At 47.5% G+C, this 11,112-nt stretch overlaps 1 protein-coding gene across 2 annotated transcripts in view; it reads right to left on the bottom strand.

Moving 5' to 3' along the window:
- Positions 1–637: 637 nt before the first annotated feature.
- Positions 638–11,112, bottom strand: part of LOC144946425 (annexin A4-like) — a 28,843-nt gene continuing 18,368 nt past the window's right edge. Inside the window, exons 9-13 of one of the 2 annotated variants that reach the window (XM_078875257.1) lie at positions 10,903–10,996; positions 10,086–10,181; positions 3,319–3,377; positions 3,100–3,225; positions 638–1,124 (exon numbers count right to left, since the gene is read on the bottom strand). In XM_078875257.1, coding sequence (XP_078731383.1) covers positions 1,065–1,124; positions 3,100–3,225; positions 3,319–3,377; positions 10,086–10,181; positions 10,903–10,996 — 435 coding nt within the window. In that variant the 3' untranslated portion in view covers positions 638–1,064. The remainder of the gene's footprint in view (positions 1,125–3,099; positions 3,226–3,318; positions 3,378–10,085; positions 10,182–10,902; positions 10,997–11,112) is intronic. The other variant, XM_078875258.1, reaches the window with a different exon arrangement.

Genomic DNA, 11,112 nt, shown 5'->3' with positions numbered 1-11,112 from the left:
TCAGATAGCCTCCCCCCCCCCTGTTTATTCGAAATGTTTAGGGTAACCCCTTTTGCCCATAAATACGCCGTAAATACCTTGTTTGCAAAGCGCTCATGTAAGGCTTGCTCTGTTATAGCATCTGGCCTGTAAATTGGGAAAGCATCTTTGAAGTGATGGTTGTGCCATTTTAGACAGCTGGAAAATAATTGTGCGAAAACATTACACCAATAAACTTTTCTTTCTTTTCTTAATAATCTACTCATAGATTCTTGTATTTCAGTTCATTTTCATTCTCACCTGTTTGATACTGTATTTGTACTCGAGGGTTCTTTCATGTAATTTATTACAGCGTTAGTTTCAAAAGCAGCCGTATTCGCTACAACTCTCGTCCACCTTCATTGGTACAAATAGACTGTTATTGTAGTAAGCCCGATTAAAATGACATCACTAAATCATTTGAATTTGATGTTATTACTTTAACCTTGATTCCAAACGAGGTTGAGGGTTGTGGTTGTCTGGCGTATTTTCCTACTCAAGGAATTACGGTGCCTACGTTTGTATCGGATGATACATCTGCATTGTGAAATCCTAGCCAAAAAAAGATCATAGACTTGATATGTTACTACGACGACGACGACGACAATGCAAAATGGGTGTACACGTATTTATTAAACACGTTTGCAGAGACCACATTTGTGTACATAAAACATCACACTTCATTGAAATCACTCTTTTAACATACTAATGTGAAAATGCAGTAAAATCACTCGTTATAACCAATGATAATTTCCATTCTACTTGAGGCATAATGTGCTGTGTCTTTTAGTATGAATATTGTGTAAAATGCACACACATGGTCTTGCGTGTTCTACAGTATTATGTAATACTAATGTAATGGGAGCTTCGAGATGAGACCTGTTGCGTCTTTTGCAGTTGCGATTACCGGCATATAACCACTTGAATAAGTGCATTGTCAAGTAAGCAAAACGTAAAAGCAGAAGCTAAACTAAAAAGCCAGTGCTGTAATATATGGAATATCATGCGTTGAGCACATCTGGAATGCCTTCCCCCTTCTGTAGATTTCAGTCTCCTGCACTGCAGATGCACGCCAGCGTGGTGCGGAAGTCTCCGCTGGTGTCCCCCTGGTCGAAACGAAGTGTGGATAAACACGTGTTACCGAGCATGTGCGCAAGACTTTGTCAGACCAATACTGTATGTACTTAGAGTTACATGACATGTAACTAGGCAGAAACGTAACAAACTCGAGTAAAATGTACATGTGTAATGCTTATGTTGAGACGTTTAAAGATTTACAAAGTCAAAACTACATTCACATTGAAAAGCGTTTGTGAATGGTGTTGCGTAAATACGTCTTGCACAAATCCTTGGATATCTAACGCAAAGACTTAATAAAGCTGGCTAGACATTTAGATGCAGTGTTCCTCTAGGTTTGTCTTTTGTTGGATAATGTTACTACTGCTAGAGCACACAGACGAAATCAAAGTATCCTGCTGCATCTCGGGACATGGGGTGGACATTCCACATTTCATGGGGTGTGTGGGGGGTATGTGTCCACTGGTGACTTAATTGACCCCAGAGAGATGATAGACAAAAGTTGATGCCCGAATGTGCTTGTAAGGCACTTCCCTATCCTATAGCAAATCAAAACAACGCTGGAGTATATATGCACGGGGGGAAAACAATAGTTCCATAAATGTTGTTTCAAAGGTTGAATATAACGTTTGACAGAAGAATGCAAAAATGAAGTCCAGTAAAACTTTGAAGATCCATATTAATTAAAAACTTAATTGGACGTAGCAAAACACGTTCCTTCGGAGTGGGCAGGTAAGGTACTTGGTTGGACAGCGCATTCGTGCACGACAGAAAGCTCGCGGTCATGTGACGCACTTCAACCAATCCGGGAGCGTACTACATGTTTGGGAGGGGCTATGCACGACAGACAAATCCCTGGTGGGCAGAGTGTGGAACTGTTGTTCCTACCTGTAAAAAAGCGTGCTTATTTCAATGTACTTCTGAAAGGTAATTTTAATAGGCGTAACGCAACTTGACTGTAACATGTTCAGTTTGCATTTTCCCCGCATGTAACATCCAATGTTGGAAGTCACTAAAAAACTGTCCATGTTCACCGACCAAACGTGTAATGTTTTATAATTTGTATAAAAAACCCAGTCAGTTGAAGCTGCATTGCTATTTACTGGCATTGCTTCTTAGCATTTCCAATCTTTCCCCTACTTTTTACACAATGTGAGGGGTGGCAACTGCTCTCATCGGCAAATTCGCTTATCCACAAACCCGTCGGTCCGCGTGAATACGAGGGGATACAAATTGCAGGCATCCTTTATTATTCGACGAAAACGTTTTCATTTGCCAATCAAATCAGTTTTACGTAATAACGTATTCCCTATTTTCTTTGTTTGGTTAATGTTTCAATATAGGATGGTTCAGAGTCCTGCTATTTATTAGAGTTAGCACCACGATGGCGAGATGTCACCTTGCTCGCTTGGTGTGCAGGAGGTCGTGGTTCCATCGTAACCCCGATGCCTGCTGCTGTGTATTTGAAGTTCACATGTTCTCCCTATGGTCGCGTGGATTTTTTTCTTCGTCTCCTCCGGGTTTTCCATCCACATTTATGAACATGAATTGAGATTATTTTGGTGCTATAAATGTCCAAATGATGGGCCACTTTGTTGATCCATCATTTGTGGCCAGGCCGCTTCTGAAATATAAGTTAATACCTCCTCAGTGGGCTTTGCCTGGTAGGATGGGGATGGCTGAGTTGTATTTGGGTGATGTGTTTACCTTTCACTCTTGATTTGAAGCTTTCGTGACTGCAGGAATCCATACTCTTTGGTTATTTCGGTAAAGTCACGTAGGTAGAAAAAATAATAGATCACGACGTTTCGATCGCCGCACAAGCGATCGTCCTGAGGACTTTACCGAAAGAACCAAATCGTTTTTTTTACCTTTCTTGTACTTTGCACGACTATCATGTTTTTGTACTGTTGTAACGCTCTTACCCGCCCCAACCGGACATTTTAAAAACAAAAAAGAGCTTTACCGATCATCGGATTCCTCCAGTATGAGTATTCCGATTACCTCGATGACGGCTTGAAGCTCCTCGCCGTACGTCTGCTTGTAATGCTGCTTGATGTTCTGGAGGTCGACCTCGGAGCGGGAAACCAGCACGCGGATCAGAGTGTTCTCATCCGTGCCCAGGCCCTGCTGGAAGAAAATTGAGGCTCCGGATTATATTCAATCCTTAAGACGACCGAGCATTTCTCGTTACAGCTGCTGTCGGTCATCACCGCGACTCACCTTCATCGACTTGTGCAGTTTGTAGGCGAAGAATTCTTGCACGTTCTTGATGCACTTCACTGCGACAAATAGAAAGAAACGTTGGTTGTGTTTATGTTGTGCACAAGCCCCTTTTTGTCAATTGACTGCTGGATGGTCCTTTGCAAGCTGTCTCAGTTGTGGGGGGGGGGCTGTGTGACCATACTTCACCTTACGGGTTGGTGAAGTGGGAGACAGTTCACGCACCGTGCTACGAAGCCAGCCAGCCGAGATTGAGCCCCCTTACATGGCTGACATCAGTGACGAGTAATATCAGAAGCGGCCCTTTGGTCCCCCCGCTCTTCAACCTGCGTGGTGAAGTATGGTCAAGCCCCGTGAACACTGGCATGTGTTGGCCCTCATCCGGCAGTGGATTGAAACAAGGACTACATTTTGACTTAACTTTCGTGACTGCAGGAATTCATATTATTTGGTTCTTTCGGTAAAGTCACGTAGATAGAAAAAATAATAAAATAAAAAAACCACGACGTTTCCATCGCAACACAAGCGGCCCTAATGACGACCGCTTGTGTTGCGATTGAAAAAAGTAGAAAACACTTTTTGGTACTGGCAAAGGAGGCCTCATGATGTGAATGCTTACCCCGAGCTCTCATTACTCTGATAGTGCGTTGTCTTTGAGTTGTGCGCCTTTTGGCGTCATCTGGTCGGCCACCGTATATGAAAGCTGTCTCTGGTGTGGACCAATCAATTTCAAGGACAATGCACACATTATCAGAGTGTGTTTTTTGTTCGCATTCTGGCCGCATGTATTGTGGTTAATGTAAACATGATTCTGTGTAAAAAGGTTTCAGTTTTGTTGCCAGAAAAAAGGGGAAAAACCTATTATTAGATATTTATACAATTAGGGTTTTGTTTGTTTATCCAAAGCTTTCACATTAAGTTGTTATGAAGACAGGGGAAATGTTGCCCTGGGTGGTTGAATGCGTGAGCAGTGTTTGTGCTTGATAGCAATTGTATTACACCCGCACGCAAGCAGTGGATGAAGCCTGCCAACAAATTCACCACGCACACACCCCGAGGGGCCAGGCCCTTCAGGGATGTTTACCTTTCAAGGACAGCCCATTCATTGGCTTTTTTTCTAAATGAGCAAACGGTACGGTCACAAATTGCATGTACACTTACAGCAAGCACACAACGCGAGCGGGGACACACAGAGCACATTGTTGAGGCCGCTCAATGTTCGGACCGGAGCTGTCAGCTTGCAACTCTCTCTAAGGCCCACGTGGTGGTGTGTCGTGCCCGAGGAAGCCATCACACAATGCCACTGTTGTGTCTCTATGGTGCTATAACATAAACTTGCCACCAGCGGCGGCGACAGGCATAAAGCAAAGTAAGCACAAGCTTAAGGCCCCCAAGTAGCTCATGTGGTCCCGGATTCGTGAAATAAATATACAGCGTTGGTACACTAAATATCTCAAATTCATAATAAACACGAGATCATTAACATAGCCCTATGAATCTCTCATGTTTAGTCGACTTTTCTCGTCTACACAGCATCGCGAGTTTTGTCACTATTTCTCTTATCTCACAACATCTCTGTCACCAGCTTACTTTAACAACACCTCCGTGCCCAGCACAGTGGACGCACACTGAACGCTACAAAAGTGACAACGCCCTCAGTGATTATCCTGGGTCACGATGACTGCAGTGGAAGCACGCTGACCACAAATGCTGATTAAAAGTACAACTTTTTTTTTAATGTCAACAGACATTTAATATACATCTCCATTATCTTCAGCACCCGCGATTTATCCATTGCAGGATGAAGGCCTTCCCAAGCCGTCCACCAACCGTCACTACGGCGCTTGTGCCAGGCTAAGTGCATTTTAAGGCCACGTGAAGTGTCGAACACCCGCTGACATGTCATGGGTCACACCCAGGTGCCATGGGTTGACTGTTGAGATGACTGGCTGATGCACCACCTGTGGCCCCTACTGCGTCAACTTGCTCTGTTTTAGGCGCCCAGCGCTCCTCTCGTTGTTGTGAGCCGTCACCACCACCCTTCACTGGCACGGGATGCAACAATCCACCAAACTCCTGCACAGGAGCCGATTTAATCGCTTCATCTCCTCCGTGGACGTGCCCACGGACGCGTTTCCTGCTTTGGACCATCGGCCATCATCCCTTCTCATGATAAGCCCTGTCCAATCTCAACTGCCTTTCTTTAAACAAAACATCTATTCTGTTTATAATTTCCATCGCCTGATTCGTGTTTTTCTTCATGGCAGCGTCATTCATGCATCGGTCTTTCCATGCTTGTGCTTTCATCATCAGCAGTTGTTCTCTTTTCCTCGTCATTTCCCATGTATTACGATCCTTATTTCTGGGGGGTGAAGGCGCAGCCGTGAAATTACTTGCTCACTCCACACTGCTGGTGGAAGGGCCTCCACAATCCGAAGCTCTCGGGCAGTGGCTCTTCACCTGGGGTGCACGCACCCCCTGGTGGTGCGAGACTTGGGAAGATTTTTTTCGAAGGTAAATCATCGAAACACAAATTAAGCACGGGCACGTAAGTACAACTACAGCCTTTGTTACATGAAACCGATGTATTATCAACATTTTTTTTTTACGATTGAGAACCAAAGGGGTTCAAGGCCACAGTAAATGTTGAAGCACTGCTCTAGAGGGGCCACCTCTAGAAGGTGTTTTGGCTTCCACGCTGGCCAAATGTCTTAGCGAAGAGGCGCCAGTCACACCGGCACTTCACACAAAGCATACGCAGCCTTCTTCCTGCGGTGAACTCGTTTATACCGCCGGGCGGACAAAGGCGGCGGTCGGGGGGGGCGGATTTGAAGAAACTCGCGCCGCTGTTTCAACTGCCGCTATGGGAGATCGACTCGAACCGGCGAACTCTGGGTGGCAAGTCCTGCGGTGTTGCCCCCCCCCCCCCACGGCAGCTTCCACTTCCCTCTACTCGGGCAGCGGTGAATGGAAGGGCGCCCTCGTACTGCCCACCGCGTGTTAAGACGTGCACAGAGTGGCCACAGCAGCGCACCTGCGAGTTGCACACAGGGCCTTTGAAACAATGAACAATGGACAGTGCCCATTGTTTACACGGCTCGCACGGTGTGGTGGGGAGGCCGTCGTCCAGCAGTGGATGTGCACGTGCACAGAGGCAGATCTAGAATCTTCCTATGGGGGGTTGCGGTGGGGATGCAGTTCCAACATAGCAAGCTTTTTACAGGAATAATATAAAAAAAACATTCAATGTATTGAAGGGCGCCGCGGTGGCGAGATGTTAACTCCCTCACCTGCTATGCCGGTGGTCGTCGGTTCAATCCCGATCCCGACCCTGATGCCCGTATATTTGGAGTTTGCGTGTTCTCCCTGTGGTCGTGTGGATTTTTCTCCGAGTTCTCTGTTTTTCCCCCCCTCCACATTTAGAATCATGCGCAAAGAGTACTTGGCTGCTAGAAGTTTCCGCTTGATGAGCCACTTTGTTGAGCCATCATTTGTGGCCAGGTCTCTTCTGAAAAAGAGCCATTGTGCTCAGCGGGCCTTACCTGGTAAAATAAAAAATAAACTTGTTTATAGTTTTGATTTTCATGGAAATGTTTTAATACAAATCTCCGTGGTCTTGGGGGGGTAAGCGGCTTGGGTAGTGATCGTCATCGTTCACCACCTGGGTTACGGAGATGCTCGTGAACAGCACATTTCACAGATAACGATATTGACCTCAGCAAGCCTACATTTGTAATGAATTACCTTAAATACATAAATAAGCTATGAAGTGCATGGACGTTACCCCATCACTTTCTCACATCACATTATCTGTCATCAGTTTATCGCATTATGTTTTTTCTCTCTCTCTCGATGCAGCAGTCGTGTAGAGTTCCAGATGTGATTTTCGGATAGCCAAACATCGCGGATAGCAAGTCCGCGAATAACGAGGGAATGCCGTCCATCACATGTGCATTTCCATGGGATATTTATCCTGGCTCTTGTGCAGCATTCATGTTAAAGTGTATTCGTATCACGAGGTGAGAACACGAGAGACCGGGATAGTTTCATCTTCAAGAGTGACCTTGCGTCACCGGAACGACACAAGAAGCCGTGAGATGGATGTAGTACGACAATGAATCAAGTAGAAAATGGGCGTCAAAACAACTCTTGTGTTTGGGATAACATTTTGTTTGAAGGCTGTTGTGGGATTCCGTGGTTGTGTGCTATCACCACAGACGCGGTACGGAAGTCGGATTCCCACCTGTTATTAGTTTTCCCAGGATTGTCCTCTTATAATAATACATATTTGACTCATCCAACTTGGGAAATCTGTAAGACTTCCTGGGACACTACTGTTACCCACCACAATGCTTAATCACAATCATCATCGTCGTCATAAAACACCACTCGAGCCAATTCCTTTACACGTAGTTTGCCACTCTCACATTATCGCGAGATATGATTCCTCCCATGATGCGGCCCGTTTGTTTCGAGCGTGCCGAAACACCGCAACAGACGACCACAGAGGGCTTCAAGCCAAACTTCTGGCGAGCGACCACCTTCCTGGCTGCCTTCCCACGTTGTCTGCGGTTTCCCCTCTCTGCGCCTGCGTCCGCGCGGGAAACGAACCAAAAAAAATTCTACAGCGCATCTCATCCCACCCCACCCCCCTCCCGACCGAGATGTAATTTCTCACCAACGCTATTTAAAATCTAAAACACGATTGTGATTTTTTTTCGTTAAACAATTTTTCAACCTGGGAGGTGGTGGCCACCCTATAATGGAGAGAGATTGTGACTGGCGGGGGGGCGCGCGGGGGGGGGGGCGCAGGGGGGCGCGGGGGGGCTCGGGGAGGGCCGCGGGGGGGGGGGAGCGGGGGGCCCGCGGGGGGGGGGGCACACAGACTCGTTGGCACCCCTTCCCAAAGGGCCTGCGATTGTTTCTGTAGCTCCGCTCGTTGGCTGTACCGTCAGGCACCGTAATCCCCTTTCAACCTCCTCGTTTCTGCTCAAAAGCCTCTTTTGTGTGTTTTGTGTGCGTGCAGGCAGAGATCGGTGCAGTGGCTGAACAAGATGTGCATGCCAACTCGCTGAGCCCCCGCTCAATTAGGGAGTTAGTGGCATTTTCCAGGAAATTTTACGTAAGCTTAAGATGTGTACACGAGGCATCTACTGCAAGTCTGTTGTCAGAGACTTCTGGGAATGTATCTGTACTAAGTTACCCAATCTAATGTTTAGGCTTGAATTTAACCACCAATCCTAATGTAAGAACCTATACTTCGATCATATTATCATCATCAATCCACCCAAGCTGGTGCTATTTCCCACAATCATTCGATTGTGTAATCCACCTAGTGCCTGCACATGAGCTGACTTCATCGCTCCATCTCCTTGGTCGACGTCCTTTCAGATGTGTCCCGTTGAGCACAGGCCCAAAAGCCCCAAAAGCTTCCAGCAACAAACAGAAGGATTAAAGTTGTAATATATAATAGTGCTGCATGTTTGTTGCATGTTTGTTGCATGTATGCTTGTTGAACTTCATTTGCACCGTACGTTGACAAACTAAACACAAAAAGCAGTTCTCAAGAAAGCAGTTTTCAATCTATATTTGAAAGTGCATAGCTCCAATGGCTTCCGAATATTGGATGGAAGAACGTTCCAGACAGCCGCAGAAGGACATCTAAAAGTGTGCGATGCAGTGACCGTCTTTGCTGAACGGCAGCCAAAAGCCACTGAGAGGATGACCAGAGTTCACGTGATGGTTTATGCTCCTTGACGAGATCAGCGAGGCATTTTAATTAATTTGTGGTGAGAATTTTGTGTGTAATGAGTGCGACCTTATGATGTAGACCTTATGATGTATTCGTTCGGTAACCCGAAGGCAATGAAGCTCGGAGAGCACTGGACAGAAAATTGTGCAAGGTTGTAAGAAGTTGGGGGGGGGGGGGGGGAAATACGATGCGAAAGAAATCCATAGCGGAACGGTGCGAGAGCAGAAGGAACAGACAGACGGGCTTGTGACCTGCCGTGTGGTGAGTGAGAGAGAGTGTTGCTCTTGTGGGGAGCGGTAATGCAGCAGTAAGCGCTACGCTGCGCTGTCAACCTGGCCACCTGGATTCTATTCCCGCTCACGGCCAACACCGGTGACGATTATCTGAACCGGTCCTTTGGCTCCCCTAGGTTAACTCAGCCTCAAATGACGACCTGGTGCGGTGTGTAAATATTATCACTAGGGAGACAAAAGCGGCCGGGCGTGGTGCTGGCCACCCACCCCCTCGTGTGCCGTGCTGGCCTTCATAAATGCTCGCTAACGGCGCTCGCTCCTACAGTCTGTTTAGGCTACACGGGTGATCTTTATCCGTGTGTTCTTGTGAACTACGATGCGGTGGGTGAGCACCAGAGGTGGGACAAAGTCATTGTTATGCAAGTCCAAGTCGAGTCGCAAGTCATCAAATTCATGACTCGAGTCTGACTCGAGTCCACATCTCATAGGTGGGACAAAGTCATTGTTATGCAAGTCCAAGTCGAGTCGCAAGTCATCAAATTCATGACTCGAGTCTGACTCGAGTCCAAGTCACATGACTCGAGTCCACATCTCATAGGTGGGACAAAGTCATTGTTATGCAAGTCCAAGTCGAGTCGCAAGTCATCAAATTCATGACTCGAGTCTGACTCGAGTCCAAGTCACATGACTCGAGTCCACACCTCTGGTGAGCACCGTGTGGGATGAGATGAAAGCAGTCAGTCTGGCAGCCCGAGTCGGTGCTTGGGAGGCAACACTCTCACCTATGGCCAGCAAGGCATCTTCAAACGAGCCGGCCGTCTCGCTCTTGATGCTGTCCTCGATGTCTTTGTTGGTCATTGTCTTGTAGGTGTCGAACACTGAGAAGACAACGCGTGCACGCGTTCAAACACGTGACCGATGCATGCGCACAGCAGCGGCGCAAATGTAGGGAGGTGCAGTGGCAGGGTGATTAGCTCACTGCGGCTACCGGCCCAATTTTGGCCACGTTTAACATCAGTGGCGAGCGATATCTTAACCCGTTCTGACCGTCCCTGCTTCACCAACCAGCACTGAACAGCATGGTGAAGTATGGTCGCATTTCCCCCATCACTGACGTGGCGTTGGGAGGTCTTCATCAAGCAGTGGATTGACACAAGGGCCGTGCATTATCCTTGCAAATGTGATTTGTAACTCTCATCCTTACCGATGTATCGAAAGCTACATTTTAATGTGCACTGTTATTAAGGGGCTGTGCATTGTCTTGGTGTGGTCTGGGGCCATTTTTGCTGTCGTTTTGCTGCCTTGCCCAAGCTGGGGAATTTGCGTACCTATGCAATTTGAATATCTGAACCGGTCCTGGGTCTCTGCTAGGTCGACTCGACCTCAATTGAGTACCTGCTGCGATGTGTAAACATCGTCACTGGGGAGACAAAGGCGGTCGGGTGTGGTGCTGGCCACCCACCCCCTCGTGTGCCGTGCCGGCCTTCACAGGTGCTACTCGTTAGCAGCACTTGCCCCAACAGTCTGTGAAGGCTACACGGGCGACCTTTGTCTCCGTTTCGCCACATTGCAAGGGAGTCGTGGGGGGGTGATACGCACCGCGGCGCAGGTGGTGCACATTGCGCACGCACAGAATCATGATGAAGGCTCCCTCGTCGGTCCCCCACTTTTTCTCTCCCGCCTCAAGCAGCTCCTGCGGAGTGAACCCGACCAGCGACAGAACAAACCAACGACTCAGGAGTGACCCTCCGGCTCAGGTGAGCATTGGGGCGGTGCTCATCTCCCGTTTGCGGCGCCGAGCCGGTTGGT

Source organism: Lampetra fluviatilis, chromosome 41 (genome assembly GCF_964198595.1).
Source record: "Lampetra fluviatilis chromosome 41, kcLamFluv1.1, whole genome shotgun sequence".
In the NCBI taxonomy this organism is placed as follows: domain Eukaryota; kingdom Metazoa; phylum Chordata; class Hyperoartia; order Petromyzontiformes; family Petromyzontidae; genus Lampetra; species Lampetra fluviatilis.
This window is presented reverse-complemented; position numbering and strand designations above follow the sequence as displayed.